Here is a 15,167-nt window from a genome sequence, read left to right as displayed (position 1 = left end):
GTCAGTTTGGAGACGCGGCGCGGAAGGGGGCCGTGACAGCGATCAGGCCCACGGGGGCTACGGGGGACACACGGCTGTATTGATAGATACATGACAAGCAGCACAGAGCCAGCCCCCCCCGCCCCAGCCCTGACCCAGCGCCTGCCTCAGTTTCCCTGCTCAGGAGGGCAGGCAGTGGCGCTGGGGGTTCCCATGTTAAAACGACACCCCCACCCCCAGTGTGGCACAAGCCCCGCTCTCTTGGAAGAAGGGGCGGGGCTAGGCCTGCATGACGGGGCGGGACTTCTTGGCTTCCAGGCACACCCCGGATCCGGCGAAGCCCGTGCCACCCTGGAAGACAGTTGAGAGGAGAAAGGGGGGGTGAGATTGGGGGGGCTGCCCTGACACTGCCCCCCCAACGCACCCCACCCGTCCCCAGCACCGCTGGTTGGGGAACGGGCAGGGAGGCCCCTCCCGGCTGTGGGGTGCGCCCGGCCCCCGCTCACCCGCTGCAGCACGATGATGTCGTCCTCCCGCAGCTTCTCCCCATTCACCGGGTCCACCATGTCCTTCTTCAGCAGCCGCTCCACACACTCCAGGGTGACCACCGCGCCCCTGGGGGGGGTGGGGGGGAAGAACAGCTATGCAGGGGGCAGAGACCCACAGCCCCTTCTAGCCCAGCCGTGCCCCCACTCCCAACCCGCAGCCCCCTGCTAGCCCAGCCCCCCAACCCTGCCGGTGCCCCTCATCCCCGACACACAGCGCCTTCTAGCCCGGCCCTGCCCCCCAGCCCTGCCGGTGCCCCTCACTCCTGACCCACAGCCCCTTCTAGCCCGGCCCTGCCCCCCAGCCCTGCCAGTGCCCCTCACTCCCGACCCGCAGCCCCCTGCCAGCCCAGCCCTGCTGGTGCCCCCACTCCCGACCCACAGCCCGACTCACGAGGGGCGCAGCACGGCACAGGGCACCGAGTTGCCCAGCATGTCGCGGGTGACGGCGCAGACGTATCGGTCCTGCCGGTTGATGAGCCCGACGCGACCCACGTCCGGGTCCAGCAGGGTGAAGTGCACGGGGGTCAGGTCCTTCAGCTTGAGGGGTCGCCCGCTCATGGGGCAGTACACACACCGGTCCTGCAGGGGGTAGAGACGGGGCTGGGAGCCAGGACTCCTGGGTTCTCTCCCTGGCTCTGGGAGAGGAGTGGGGGCTAGTGGTTAGAAGGGGGAGGGAGCTGGGAGCCAGGACGCCTGGGTTCTCTCCCTGGCCGGGGAGGGGGGGCTGGTGATTAGAAGGGGGAGGGGGGGGGGCTCTGTAACTTGTCAGGAGTTGCCTCAGCCCCTTGCCCCGTTCTGGAGGTCTCAGGCAGGTGACAGCCCGTGTAGAAGTGCCGGGGGAGGGGGGGGGGGCCTTCAGCTCCTCCCAGGATGCTTTGGGAGAGCTGCCATGTGGGGGGGGGGAGGGGCTGGCTCCTTCCATGCGGGGGCAGGCGGAGGGAGGGGTAGGGGTGGGGTCCCGGGGCACTCACCGGCTTCCGCACCACGCTGGCCTTGGCCTCGGGGGTCAGCGACGGGATCCAGAAACTCGGCAACTGCTTGGCCTCCTCCGCGCTGCTCGGGCCGGGCTGGGGGTCCCCTGGAACAGAGCCGTGCCCCTGAGTCCTGCCCCCCAGCCCTGCCAGCCCGGCCCTGCCCCCCCGCCCCGCTCTCCCGGTGCCTCTGAGTCCTGCCCCCCCAGCCCCCGCTCGCCTGGCCCTGCCCCCCCAGCCCTGCCGGTGCCCCTCACTCCCGCCCTGCAGCCCCTGCCAGACCGGCCCTGCCCCCCCAGCCCTGCCGGTGCCCCTCACTCCCGCCCCGCAGCCCCCGCTCGCCCGGCCCTGGGCTCCCCCACAGCTCTGCCGGTGCCCCTCACTCCCGACCCACAGCCCCGTACCTGACTTGTGGTCGAAGGGATTCAGGGGTTTGCTGACGATGCTCATCTCCTTGGCCAGGAAGCCCTTCACCTTGGCATCCTCGGCTGCCCGGCTCAGCTCCTCCAGCTCCGTCCGCTTCTCCTTCTTCTGCTTCTCGTAGGCCTGCAGCACCGGGGGAGGAGGGGGGTTGCTGCAGGGAGAGCTCCCCCCTCCCGCCCCGGAGCCTTCCTGCCCCCGTCACCCTAACACCCCGCCCCACCCCCCCATAGGTTGTCAGTGACGGGCCTCTCACCCGCCACCGGCAGCTCTTCGGCTCAAAGCCTGGTGTCCTCTCTGGGGGACCGAGCCCCCCCGAAACTGAGCCCAGAGGAGGAATTCCCCAGTCAGGGGACCAGGAGAGGAATTACGACCTCCCAGCCTTGCCCTCCAGCTCCGCTGGTGCCCCCCACTCCCAACCCGCACCCGCCTCCGCTGTGCCAGCCTTGCCCCCCCCGACCCACAGCCCCCAAGCGGAGCAGCAGGGCCCCCGCGGGGACCTTACCTTCATCTGCCGGGCGATCTCCTTCTTCTGATGCAGGATGTACTCCAGGATGGCCTCCTTCTCATACAGGTACCCGTCGGGCCTGGCAGGGGGAGAAATAGGGGCGGGGGCTGAGCTGCAGCCCCCCCCCATACACCGACTCCCCCTTACCCGCCTGCAGACCGGGACACGCCGGCTCGGGGATTCTCTGCCCGCCTGGGGCTGGCCAGCTTTAAAGCACCATCAGGGCTGCCAGGACCCAGAAGGGCCATTTCCCCTTTTAGGGTGTCTCTCTATGCAGCTGCCAGGACCCCCATGTCCCTGAGGGGGTCTCTGCCACCCCGATACCTACGTGACCACCGGGTCCTTGCAGGGCTGCAGGGACAGGCAGCAGCAGTCAAAATCCTTGACGGCATCTCGGCTCAGACGGACGTTCTGGGTCCCGTAACCGGAGGCGGCTGGAAAGTGGGGGGCAGGGTGGGGGGAGAGGGTCAGGGCACAGGGATAGAAGCTGATCTCCTCCCACCCCCAGCCCTGGCGGTGCTCCTCACTCCCGACCCACAGCCCCTGCCAGCCCATCCCTGGGCTCCCCTCAGCCCTGCCGGTGCCCCTCACTCCCGACCCGCAGCCCCTGCCAGCCAAGCCCTGCCGGTGCCCCTCACTCCCGACCTGCAGTCCCCTGCCAGCCCAGCCCTGGTCCCCCCCCCGCCAGCTGGGCCAATGCCCCTTCCCCACAGCAGGTGGAATCTCACCTGTGTCCTTCTTTTTCTCGTGGTAGGTGTACACGGCGCCAGCCGTGCAGTTCTTGCCGTGACGTGTCATCCTGGCTCAGCGTCCCTAGGGGAGGGAGTTGGTTACGTCCCGAGGCCCCACTGTTCCCAGATCCAGTCTCCTGGGGGACAGGCCCCCCACCCCCCGCCGGGAAAGGGGGACCCCCCCCCTCAGAGCCCCTCCAATCACCAAACCCGACGGGGGATGCAGCTGTGATCGGTCCCCCAAGGGGCAAACCTTCCAGGAACCCCATGGATCTGCTGTGATCACCTCATCCGAGCCAGGCCAGAGAGCCGTCCTCTGCTCGCCTGAGCATTTGGTCCCCACCTCGGTACTTAGGCAGGGACCCCGTTCCCCCTTCCCGTGACTCGAAATACCCACAAGCCCCTGGACTCTCGCTGACACTTGTATCCTTCTCGGGGTTCTTTGCCTCGACCCCCCTGCAACTCATCACCCCTCCAGCCCGTTTACATACCCCAGGACTGCGTTAGCCGCTTTGGTCACAGCATCGCGTGGGGAGCCTGCAGCCCCCCTGCGGCAGGCCAGGAGCTTCCCCCAGCGAGTCCACCTGGATGGGACCCCTGGGGGAGCCTGACACCCCCAAAGGAAGCAATGCACCCCCAGCTGAGTCTGGAGGGAATCTCAGCCTGTTTAACTGTCTGGAACCAGCGCCTGGCTCCTTAGTTGCTAGCCACCAAATGTCCGGGCGTCGTCTTCCTGGTTCCCCATGGGGGTGGGGCCCGGACAGCCAGGCGTTAATCACACCCAGTCCTCTGCAGAGATCAAACCTTTTCCCCCCACCTAGTCAAACACGCAGCACACAGGGGAAACTGAGGCATGCGCAGCACTCACACAAACCATTACGAAGATTCCCACTTTGTCACCTCTCTGCCCCCTTCGAGACCAAACGGAGCAGGGTCACTTTGGCCGCTGACCTGGGGAAGCTCAGCCTCCCCCCCCTCCCCCTCTGGGACAAAGCATCTGCCAATCCAGTCACATGGCCCGCCTCCATCTCCTGATCCCGGAGGATCAGACTCCGCGTCAGCAGCTTGGCATTAGCCCCCATCATTTGGTGCAGCCCGTCAGGGGCGAGTGGTCGGGGACACCAGGAAGGACTTATTGAAGTCTGGGTTTACCAGAACCGGGCCCTGGCTTAGAGCCTTCTTCGGAGCCCAGTAATGATCCACCCGGCGCTGGAAGGCGGCAGGCACCCCCTTGAGGCCGAAAGGTAGGACCAGGAACTCAAAAAGCCCCGTATAATTTGTAATGAAAGAGGTGCCGGGACTCAAGCAATTTTTTCACTTTCATAATTGATGCAGCAAGCCCGGAGGTGCCGGGGCCAGGAGCGGCCAAGCCCGGAGGTGCCGGGGCCAGGAGCTGGCATAAATTAAGCACTCCCTATTGGGGTGGTGAAGGCAGATTTCAACCTGCCTCTCGGTGCAAAGGCACAGGCCAGTAACCTTTGGTGACATCCACAGCAGTGAGGTAACCCTTCCCCCCCCCACAACTTGTCTAGAATCTCAACAGGCCAGGCATGGGATAAGCATGGGACACGGTGATGGCATTGAGCTTCCGATAGTCCACACCGAATTGGTTCAACCTCCCCCCCCCGGTCTTTCTTGGGGACCAGCCCCATGGGAGAGGCAGCTGGATCACCCCTAAAGCCAGCATGTACTCCACCCCCAATTCTCCATCGGGAGCGGCTTTCCCCTCCCATTCATCCCTCCCCAAGTCCAGGGGTCCCCTCACTCTCCTCCCGAACAGCGACTTGAAAGAGGAGAACCCTGTGGATTCCTGGGGCACTTCCCGGTACGCGACCAGCAGGTGGGGTAGATACTTGCCCAGGTGCTGGTCCATACAAGTCCTCAACATCATCTCTAAGGTCCCAAAAAACCTCTCCACCAGCCCGTTGGACTTGGGGGGGATACGCTGAGGCCCAGGTGTGCCAGACCCCACATTTCTCCCAGAGCCTTGGAGCAGGGCTGACATGAAATTGGACCCCGGGTCTGTAAGGATCGTCTTGGGGAACCCCACTCTGCTGAAAATGGTCAGCAGCGTGTCTGCCACGGTGTTTGCCTCGATAGAGGACAAGGCCACCGCCTGTAAGTAGCGGGTAGCGAAATCTACCCCCAGCATGATGTATTTCTTCCCTGTCTGGGTCGCCTTGCTGAGGGGCGCCACTATGTCCATGGCCACCTTCTGAGAAGGTTCCTCTGTGATGGGCAAGGGTCTCAAAGCTGCTTTACCCTTCTCCCGGGCCTTCCCCACTCGCTGGCAGGGGTCGCAGGACCTGCACTACTGCCGGATGGCATCAAAGACTCCGGGCCAGGAAACACTCTACAGCAACCTCTGCCTGGTGCGTTGGATTCCCCAGTGTCCTGAGAGAGGACCATCGCTGGTCAGGTACAGTAGCCTCTGACGGTGCTTCTGGGGGACCACCAGTTGCCCCCCGATCTCCCCTGGGGAGCCCATTTCTGACACAGGAATCTTCCCCTAAGGGGTCCCGCAATGCCGTGGCCAGCAAAGGTCCTCAGCTTCTCTAAGGAGGGATCCTTCTGCAGCTCGGTCTGGAAGTCAGCTGCTGGGGTAGGGAGTGGAACCTGGCCCAGCTCGCGGGCAGCCCTCATTGGCCGTGCCTTGGTTTCCCCACCTCGGGACAAAGCGTCAAGCCCTGTCCCCGGGTAGCTCACTTCCTCCCAGTCGGAAGGTCCCCAGCCCCCTGCTGGGCCGTATGCTCAATGCCAGGGCAGGGAGGGTGGCTCTGGGTCCAGGTGCCACCCTGCCAGTCTTCCAAATTGCTCCTCATCAGCACCTCGGCAGGAAGCTCATTATTCACGCCAACCTTTTTGGGGCCCTCTCCCCACTTACCCTTCGGCGGGTCCTCTTACCCCCTCCATGCCTCCAACTGCAACTCATGCGAGCTTCCCAAGGCCTAACCCCCTCCCCCTGCACAGGCTGGCAGGGTCCTCTGCAGGGAGACGGCTCCACGCCATGTCCTCGCTGGTTCCTTCTTCCCTCGCTTTACCACCGCAAGACACTGCTGGTGCCTTTGGCAGCCAACTGCTCACCGGGCGCACTTGCCAACCATCCCCTCGCTACCACCGCGTGTTGTGCTCTCTCCTTGGGGTGAGCCCCATGGCTTCCCCGCCTCCTGGGACCGGAGCTCAGAGCCTGCAGCCCCCCTGCATCACACTGTGAGCGCCCCACAGCAAGTCCCCCTAGATGGGACCCCTGGGGGAAACACACACCCAAAGGGAGCAATGCACCCTCTGATTAATCAGGAGTGACTCTAGGCTGCTTGGCACCATTTGGCCGGGTATTGTCTTCGGGGTTCTCCATTGTCCTCTGGGTCTCTGCAGAGATGGAACCTTTTCCCTCCACCTAGTCAAACACGCAGCACATGGGGAAACTGAGGCACCCACAATATTCCCACCAAACATTACAGAATTTCCCACTTTGTCACATCTCTCCCCGCAAACCTTTTCCAGGTTCGTCCCCCAGCCCGTCCGTGCGGCTGGCGCTCTCTGCTCCCAGGTGTTTACACTGACATTTAACCATACGAAACCCCGTTGTGTCTGCCTACGCCCGGCTTACCCAGCCGATCCAGATCACTTTGTATCTCTGACCTGTCCCCCCGGGTTATTTATCACGCCCCCAATTTTGGGGTCATCTGCAAACTTTATCAGCCACAATTTTGTGTTTACTTCCAGGTGTGACGAAGTGGAAATATTTTGTAATTTTTTTGATGAGGCCTGTCTGTGCCTCAGTTTCTCCCATGTGCTGCATTGGTGCCTAGTGGGTGGAAGAGGGCTGTTTGCTTAGACACAGGTGTGGATGGCACCCAGCTGTCTGGGCCTTAGGCCCCTTACCTGGGGATGCTCCTGTGCCTGAAAAAAACTGACTGTTCTGACAGCGCTGGGCGAGTGTCACTGCACACACTGGCCAAGTCTCCTTCAGGGGGACTTGCTGAGCGAAGCTCACGGTGGGACATGGGGGGGCTGCAGACCTAGAGGTCCAGTCTCAGGAGGCGGTGAAGCCATGGGGCTGAGTCTGGCAGAAGAGTGGGACCCCCCAGGCGGTCCGGCACACTCGACCGGGCCTTCTAGAGACCATTCCAAAGCTGAGGGGGCAGCCCCCATCCTGTGGACCCCTGACGCCAGGTCATTGGTAAAGGTGTTAAATAGCAACGGGCCCGACCCCTGCGGGACCCCAGTGGAAACACAGGATGCAGTTTTTCGTCCACGTCACGTGGGCCGTGGTAAATCTGAGATCAGTCTAATTTTGCTAACCAAAACGTCACCCGGGAGCACATGAGCGGCCGCACAGCCGGTGACGTCTGCTCCGTAGGCGCCGTTACCTTTATCCCCTCCGGGGATCTCGGCAAACACAGATGTCAAGCTCGTCCGACGGGGCCCGTTTTCTGAAAGCCCACGTTGACTGGCATCAATCAGGTTCCCTCCGTTAACGCCTGATTCGCCGAGTCCCGCACCGGCCGCAGGGTCCCCGTCAGGCCGACGGGCCCATTGTGCGTCCTTTGCCCTGTTTAAACACGGGCAAGACAACACGGCTGGTCCCACGGGTCCTGCTCCAGGCTGTCCCTCTGCAGCTGGGGACTGCGGGAAGCCCCCCACCGCACACGCCTTCCCCCCACCTCCACCCCACACGCCTTCCCCCCACCTCCACCCCACACGCCTTCCCCCCAAGTGGGCTTGGGCACTACCTGGATCTGGCCCAGTGGAGCAGACACCCCTCCCATTAACTCTCCCTCCCCATGGGGGGGTGGGACGATGACACGGGACATCCCCACTCCCTCCCCCAGGCAACACAGACCACAGGGTACCTCGTGGGGGGGGGAGAAGAGGGGGACTTTGGGGGGGTTGTCAGGGTGCCCCATGCCCTGGGGGGGTCGGGGGGGCTGGTGCCTTAGGGACCCCCCCGAGCAACACATACACTGGGGGGTTCGTGGGCTGCTCACCCCACGCCCAAGGGAGGAATGGGGGCGGGGGGGAGCCCCTAGGCCCGGGTGGGGGAGGGGCGGGGGACCCGTTTCCAGGGGACCCCCCCACACACACATCCTGAAGGTTGCCTGGTTACCACCCCCCCGGCCCGGCCTCACCTCGCCTCTCCCCCACCACGCCGGAAACAGGAAGTGGAGGCGGCCGGAAGTGGACCCTCCATACATATCCCCGCGCGGTGCAGCAGGGAAATGAGGCCGGCCTGAAAAAGGGACCCGACGGGACGGTTCCGGGGCGGGTTGTTCCCCCCCTCGGGAAAGTGGGGCAGGGGGTGCTCAGAGGTGGTACCAGGCAGGGCCGGCCCTAGCTATTTTGGTGCCTTATGCAGCGCCCCCAGGCCTCTGTGGGCCCCCCCCCAGGTCCCCACGAGGGGGACTGGCCACTTCCTGCGGGAAGTGGAGTGACCCGGCCCCAGCCAGCTCGGCTCCCCTGGCTCCCAGGCTTGGGGGGACCCCCCCCAAGGACTTGCCCCCGGGTCACTCCACTTAGCGGTAACTACCAGCCCGACCCCTGCAGCGGTCCTCAGGGGCGGGGTTTCCCCCCCCCCCCCCTTTTTTGTCAGTCTCCCTAGACAGGGAGAGAACCCAGGAGTCCTGGCTCCCAGCCCCCCTGCTCTAACCACCAGCCCCCACTGCCCTCCCAGAGCTGGGGAGAGAACCCAGGAGTCCTGGCTCCCAGCCCCCCCTGCTCTAACCACCAGCTCCCACTGCCCTCCCAGAGCTGGGGAGAGAACCCAGGAGTCCGGGCTCCCAGCCCCCCCCCCCCGCGCTCTAACCACTAGCCCCCACTCCCCTCCCACAGCTGGGGAGAAAACCCAGGAGTCCTGGCTCCCAAACCTCCCTGATCTACCCTCCCCCTCGCCCCAGAGTCCCGGCCCAGCTCTCCAATCCCATTTCATTCCCTCACAAACAGACTCATCACCTGTGGGAGGGGGCAGGGGGGCCCTTGCGGGGTGGGGCGAAGGACGCACAGGCTGGCGACATGTACAGCGCCCCTCACCTGAGTCCTGCGCCTGGCCCCTGCAGGGTCCCCACTCCCCAGTGCCTGCTCCCCGACTCCTTACCCCCACCCGCATGATTTCCACCCCATCCTCCCCACTCAGCCCCCCCCGGGAACCCCCACCTGCCCCCCCGCCACCTCCCACAGCCCCCCAGGGTTCCCCCACGCAGCCCCCCCAGGATCCCCCCACAGTCCTCCAAGCCCTGCCCCCCCGGATCCCCCCACGCAGCCCCCCAGCACCTGCACCCCTGGGATCCCCCAGCACCTGCCCCCCCGGCTCCCCGTCCGCTGCCCCCCAGCACTCCCTGGGAATCCCCTCCCTCCCGCACCTGGCATCCACCTGTCCAGGCTGCACCTGCCCCTCCCCCGCCATGTGACCTTTGGACCCTCCCCCGCGCTCACCTGGGCTGTCTCTGTCCAAAACAAGGACCCAGGCGTCCGGGTCCCCGGGAACCTCGAGCCGTTCGGCTCCCGCTCTTCGCCGCGCTCCCCTGAGATCAGCCGGACCCCAGCCCCCTCCGACACACCTGGACCGGTCCCGGGGGGCCGGATTTCGAGCAGAGCCCCCCGCCCCCCCTTTCTGATCGGCCCCGCCCCCTTCCCGGACGGGCGGCAGGTGAGGTCGGGCTCGGGGTTCGCCTGGAAACTTTCTCGGGGGGTCCTGCGGCGCCGGGGGGGGGCGGGCACAGGTGGGGGTAACCGGGAACTAGAGAACTCCGGGCACTTCCCTGTTGTGTGGGGAGGGGCAGAGGCGACATAGGAGGGTTTGGGGCCGGGACGGGGGGTGGGAGCGTGGTTTGGGGGTGCTGGGGTAGATGTGGGGCGCTAAAGGGATTGGGGGAATTTTGAGGCTGCTAGGTGAGTCGGGGATGGGTGGATTTGGGGGTACTGGAGGGATGGGGGTTCAGGAAGGGGGTGGATTTGGGGGTGCTAGAGGAATTGGGGAAGGGGGTTCAGGGAGGGGGTGGAGTTGGGGTGCTAGAGGAATTGAGGGAGGGGGTGGATTTGAGGGTGCAGGAGGAGATGGGGTTTAGGAGGGAATGGATTTGGGGGTGCTAGAGGAATTGGGGGATGGGGTTGAGGGAGGGGTGGATTCGGGGGTGCTAGAGAATTGGGGGAAGGGGGTTTGGGAGGGGCTTGTGGGTGGTGTAGGAATTGGGGGAAGGGGGTTCAGGGAGGGGGTGGATTTGGGGTGCTAGAGGAATTGGAGGATGGGGGTTTGGGAGGGGTTTGTGGGTGGTGTAGGAATCGGGGGATGGGATTCACTGCACCAGGAGCAGGGGGGATTTGGGGTAACAATGGGGGGATTTGGGGGTGCCAGCCTGGTACCAATTGCGGATCGTGGAGTGGGGGGTGCCCAACTCCGGGGGTGATGGAGAAGGGGCACCAGGGATGCTGGGCTGGCTGCCCCCCTCCCCTGACGCTGCCCCCCCATTGCAGGTCCCCCCTCCCCCCGTCATGTGGAGGGCGCCCGCCCTGCTCCTGCTGGGCCACGTTTTCGTCTCCAGCTTTGCCAGCACCCTCCGCAGGCAGCAGCCCCACGCACCACTCGGGGAGCAAGGTAAGTGTGTGTGGGGGGCTTTAATGGGGGTCCCAGACCCTGGGAGCGGGAGCAACTCAGGATCCTACCTGAATCCCTCCCTCTCCCGACGCATTAGGAGAGTGGGCGCCCTAAATCCGGATCCCCTAGATCCCACTCCCCTCCCAGAGCCGGGGAGAGAACCCAGGCGTCCTGAGCCCCGTTCTCCCCCCTTCCTCCAGTGTTCCTGGGTGCAGATGCCGCGCAGGGGTTCTTGGGGCGCCGGCTCCTCTACAATCACTGGGACTTCGAGCTGGTGACGCCGGGGAACCTGGAGCGCGAGTGCTGGGAGGAGGTTTGCAACTATGAGGAGGCGCGGGAAGTCTTCGAGAACAACGTTGCAACAGCTGAGTACAGGGGGGGGCGCACACGGAGCTGTGGGGGGCCACGGGGGCCCGGGAGGCTGCAGAGGGGGAGGGGACTTGGGTGCCGCAGGGGGATCGGGTGTAGGGGGGATGGGGGAGTGGGGTCCCCATGACCCAGCGGGGAGCAGCCATGTCTCAGGGAAGGATCCTAGCTGGCCCAGAGCCCGGATGCCTGGGTTCCCACCTCCCACCACACACCCCCGTCTCCCTGGGGGCGGGTGAATGACGCCCACGTTACCCATGGGGCCCTGCGGCATTGAGGCCTGAGAGCAGAGGGGGCAGGGCAGGTGGTTAACTCTTCTGACCCCGTGAGCCAGCTGGGTCCTAATCCCTGTACTGCTCCAGGGGGAGGGGGATTCTCTCTCATTCTGTGGGGGGTGAGACAGCTCTGAGGTACCCCCAATCAGCCTGGTACCCCCACTCCAGCTCAGCATCCCATCTCTCCCAGCACCATAAACCATGCCGTTACCAGGTAACCTGCCCCCCCACCCAGGGAAGTCGCCCCCCCCCGCAGGCCTCCTTACTTAGGGGTCAGGTGAGCCCTACTAGCCGCCCAGCCTCTGGGGCCTGTGTCGGGGAGTTCCGCAGGCCCAAGTGCGATAGGACTCGCCCAGCCTTCTTGCAAACCCAACGAGCTCGGGACCAGCCGTGAAATCCTGTGGCATAGAGTTCCACAGGCCCACCCTTGCTGTGGGGGAGGAGCTGTGAATTTGCCCCTTTCCATTTCATGATGGGAGGGTGGGCTCAATCCCTGGTGCTGGGAGCGGAGTGGGGTCTAGTGGTTGGAGCAGGGGGGCTGAGAGACAGGACTCCTGTTGGGGAGTGGGGTTTAGTGATTAAGGGGGCTCTAAATGGCAGGTGGGGGCAGATGTCGGGGAGCAGAGCAGCTGTACTCCTATATTAACCACCCATCTCTTGTGTTCCTCCCCCCCAGAAAGCCTTTTGGGAGATTTATCCCCACAATGGGAAAGGCGGGAGCTCAGGTGAGTGTGGGGCACCCCCCCTAGAGGGGAAAGACCCCGTACCCCATTCCCTGCCCCCCTGAGCAAGCCAGTCCCTGCCCTGGGGCCGGGTGGGAGCCTACTGCCTCTAGGGACACTAATCCCCTCCCCCCCTTGCACAGACAGCCCCGGGGTGGACGTGGCCGGGCTGGTGGCCGGGCTAGTGGCCGGGCTGGTTCTGATGATCATGGTCGGCGTCATTGCCATGTACTGGGTCAAGTACCGGTCCAAGGAGCGCAGGCAGCGCAGGTAAGGGGGGGCCCAGCAGGGCCTGGGGGGAAGGGGAGGGGCCAGAGACATGAGGGGCACGGCCCCCCTGGGGGGGATGGGTGGAAGGTAGGGGAAGAGGAGGGGGCGGGAGGGGGTGGTAGGGGCACAGCGCCCCCAGGGGAGAGGAGGTGGAGGGAGGGGCATGGCGCCCCCAGGAGAGAGGAGGGGCAGCAGGTGGGGGGAGGGGCACGACACATTCAGGGGAGGGGAGGGAATGGGAGGGGTTGCATCACCCCCAGGGGAGTGGACGGGGCAGGAGGTGCCCCCAGGGAAGGGGAGGGGGTGGGAGGGTTTGCAGCACCCCCAGGGAACGGGAGGGGCATGGCATTCCCGGGGAGGGAGAGGGGCAGGAGCTGGGGGGAGGGGCACAGCACCCCTAGGGGGAAGTAGGGTGACCAGATGTCCCGATTTTTATCTGGACAGTCCCGATTTGTGGGGTCTTTTTCTTATATAGGATCCTATTACCCCCCACCCCCTCTCCGCTTTTTCACACTTGCCATCTGGTCACCCTAGGGGGAAGGGAGGGGTCACAGCACCCCCAGGGGAGGGGAAGGGGCGGGAGCGGCACAGGGCCCATGGGGGAGGTGCTGAGGTGATGTTCCCCCAGGTGGATTTGCTGGGGGAGGGGTGTGTGCCCCCCATAATCCTCCTGTTTGTCTCCCCCACAGTGTCCACGTGCCCCTGAATCCCGACGTGCCCCTGACCTGCCTCCCTGGGGACCCCAAGCCGCTGGGCCCCCCCGGGCTGCCCTCATACCAGGAGGCACTGGAGGCGTCGGGAGTCCACGACGCGCCCCCCCCGCCTTATCCCAGGTGGGGGCCACTCGGGTGTCTGTCTGTGTGTCTGCCCCTGTCTGTCTGGGTTGGGGGGGGGGGCTGGGAGCCAGGACTCCTGGGTTCTCTCCCTTCCTAGCTCTGTGACAATCTGTAAATAATTTTTGGTGTGTTTCGTGTGGCAGCCCTTTGGGGCCGGGTCTGTGCAGCGCCAGGGCCCCCCAGCTTTGGCTGGGGGGGTGGGGTCAGTGCAGCCCCCCATCAGCCCGTTCTCAGGCACCCAGACTCCCCCTTCCCCCCCAGCTGAGATCGGGGCCCCCGTCACGGACACCGACGTAGGCTGGTGCGGGCAGGGCCCTGTGAATCTCGAGTCCGGGGCTGCGCAGGTCTGGGGGGGTGTTTGCAAAGGGGGGGGGGGGGGACACCAACTTTATGTCCCCTCAGCCTGGGTCCCAGTGTGTAACCTGATTTCCTTTTTCCCCCAGGGCTCCCAGCTCTTCCACCCAGCCCCACTGATCGGACCCACAGCCACTGGATTGCTGCTGTGGGCAGGCGGGGAGAGGGGGGGGGAGATGTGGTGAGTGTGCGTCCGTGGGACACAATGAGTGTGTGGATGAATGTGAGATGCACGGTGAGTGTGCAACGCGTGAAGGGAAACGGGGTGAATGTGCAGGTGTGAGTGTGCGAGGTGACCATGCGAGGTGAGTGTACATGCATGCGGCACAGGGTGTGTGCAAAGGGGGTGCAAGGCAGAGGGCACATGGGACTGGGGTGAGTGTGCAAGACTGGGGGAGCATGTGTGATGGGGCCGTGTATGTAAGGCCCCTGGGTGTATGTGCCTGGGGTGTGCGTGCGTGAGTGAGACATGAGGGTGCATGTAAGTGTGATGTGGGGCGAGTGTGTGAGGCCGGGGGCATATGTGATGGGGAGTGGGTGTGCAACATGTAAGGGATATGTGTGATGAGGAGTGGGTGTCCGAGATACACAGGGTGTGTGAAGTGGAGTGAGTGCAAGGATGGGGAACGTGATGGCGAGCAGGTGTGCGAAACATTGGGGTATGTGTGGTGTGGGATGAGTGTGCAAGGCTAGGGTCATGTGCAACAGGGATGGGTGAGTGTGCCAGACACGGGCATGTGTGCCGGAGATGAGTGAGAGACGGTGGGCGAGCACATCCAAGCGTGCGAGACACAAGTCTGTGTGTGGAGGAGTGAGGGGGCACAAGCATGCTGGGTGGTGTGCACGCACAATGGGGTGAGTGTGAGGATGAAGCGAGTGTGCGACACAGAGCGCATGTGCAAGGCACAAGTGTGTGCATGTGCCGTGAGTGGGTTCTGACAGAGTGCTGGGCACTGGGGGTGCACCTGGCCCCCCCAACCCTGTCCACCCCATTTGGCAGCACAGAGGAGCCGGCTGGGGATGGCGCTGACCCACCCGGTCCCCATCCCCCTGTAGCCGGCTGCACCGGGGCTGGGACCCGCCTCCCGCACCGGGATTGTTGTCAGCGTAATAAAGCGCCAGCCGTTTGCTAGAACACGCCGTGTCCTGCGTCTGGGGTGAGGGAGCGTCTCACGGGGCCCCTCTCGCCGGCTGAGTGCTCCTGGGTGTGCAAACCCGCGTGATTGTACCTGTGTGAAGAGCTGCTCCTACCACACCTGGCACGGGCCACCAGGGCCGAGCCACGCCGGGGGACACGGGGACGCTGGTGCATGCTCTGCCGGGGGTGAGCCACGCCTGGGGACACGGGGACGCTGGTGCACGTGCCGGCCCAGGACAGCCACGCCGGGGGACATGGGGATGCTGGTGCACGCACCGCCCTGGGCGAGCCACGCTTGGGGACGCAGGGACGCTGGTGCACGCGCCGGCCAGGGCTGAGCCACGCCTGGGGACACGGGGACACTGGTGCACGCTCTGCCGGGGGTGAGCCACGCCTGGGGACACGGGGACGCTGGTGCACGCTCTGCCGGGGGTGAGCCACGCCTGGGGACACGGGGA

The 15,167-nt window shown here is 65.0% G+C and overlaps 2 protein-coding genes across 3 annotated transcripts; one reads left to right on the top strand and one right to left on the bottom strand.

Annotated features, from left to right (window-relative positions):
• Nucleotides 1-58: 58 nt before the first annotated feature.
• NOSIP (nitric oxide synthase interacting protein) lies at nt 59-9,681 on the bottom strand. Of its 2 annotated transcripts, none has more exons than XM_054005374.1 (10): nt 9,590-9,681; nt 7,531-7,712; nt 3,155-3,239; nt 2,755-2,860; nt 2,424-2,505; nt 1,903-2,044; nt 1,499-1,605; nt 919-1,106; nt 486-594; nt 59-330 (listed from the first exon to the last, which is right to left on the bottom strand). In XM_054005374.1, the coding sequence occupies exons 3-10, from the start codon at nt 3,222-3,224 to the stop codon at nt 259-261; spliced, it is 876 nt and encodes a 291-aa protein (XP_053861349.1). In that variant the 5' UTR covers nt 3,225-3,239; nt 7,531-7,712; nt 9,590-9,681; the 3' UTR covers nt 59-258. The 2 variants fall into 2 exon arrangements, with proteins under 2 accessions (XP_053861349.1, XP_053861348.1); XM_054005373.1 differs by lacking the exon at nt 9,590-9,681 and adding an exon at nt 8,290-8,433.
• A 47-nt stretch (nt 9,682-9,728) lies between these two features.
• Nucleotides 9,729-14,706, top strand: PRRG2 (proline rich and Gla domain 2). The gene is made up of 7 exons (XM_054005375.1): nt 9,729-9,803; nt 10,628-10,748; nt 10,949-11,112; nt 12,066-12,114; nt 12,255-12,381; nt 13,071-13,214; nt 13,661-14,706. Exons 2-7 carry the CDS (start codon nt 10,646-10,648, stop codon nt 13,689-13,691), a joined length of 618 nt encoding a protein of 205 aa, XP_053861350.1. The 5' UTR covers nt 9,729-9,803; nt 10,628-10,645; the 3' UTR covers nt 13,692-14,706.
• Nucleotides 14,707-15,167: the final 461 nt, after the last annotated feature.

This window comes from Malaclemys terrapin, chromosome 15 (assembly GCF_027887155.1).
Source record: "Malaclemys terrapin pileata isolate rMalTer1 chromosome 15, rMalTer1.hap1, whole genome shotgun sequence".
Taxonomy (NCBI): Eukaryota; Metazoa; Chordata; order Testudines; family Emydidae; genus Malaclemys; species Malaclemys terrapin.
This window is presented reverse-complemented; position numbering and strand designations above follow the sequence as displayed.

What these genes read in the sequence shown, in the direction of transcription:
- NOSIP (XM_054005374.1), bottom strand. Translation starts at nt 3,224, where the DNA reads ATGACACGTCACGGCAAGAACTGCACGGCTGGCGCCGTGTACACCTAC. An exon ending in CCAGCGTGGTGCGGAAGCCG is followed by an intron (nt 1,107 to 1,498) that starts GTGAGTGCCCCG and finishes TACCCCCTGCAG; the next exon opens with GACCGGTGTGTGTACTGCCC. An exon ending in ACATCATCGTGCTGCAGCGG is followed by an intron (nt 331 to 485) that starts GTGAGCGGGGGC and finishes ACTGTCTTCCAG; the next exon opens with GGTGGCACGGGCTTCGCCGG.
- PRRG2 (XM_054005375.1), top strand. Translation starts at nt 10,646, where the DNA reads ATGTGGAGGGCGCCCGCCCTGCTCCTGCTGGGCCACGTTTTCGTCTCC. An exon ending in CGCACCACTCGGGGAGCAAG is followed by an intron (nt 10,749 to 10,948) that starts GTAAGTGTGTGT and finishes CCCTTCCTCCAG; the next exon opens with TGTTCCTGGGTGCAGATGCC. An exon ending in AAGGAGCGCAGGCAGCGCAG is followed by an intron (nt 12,382 to 13,070) that starts GTAAGGGGGGGC and finishes TCTCCCCCACAG; the next exon opens with TGTCCACGTGCCCCTGAATC.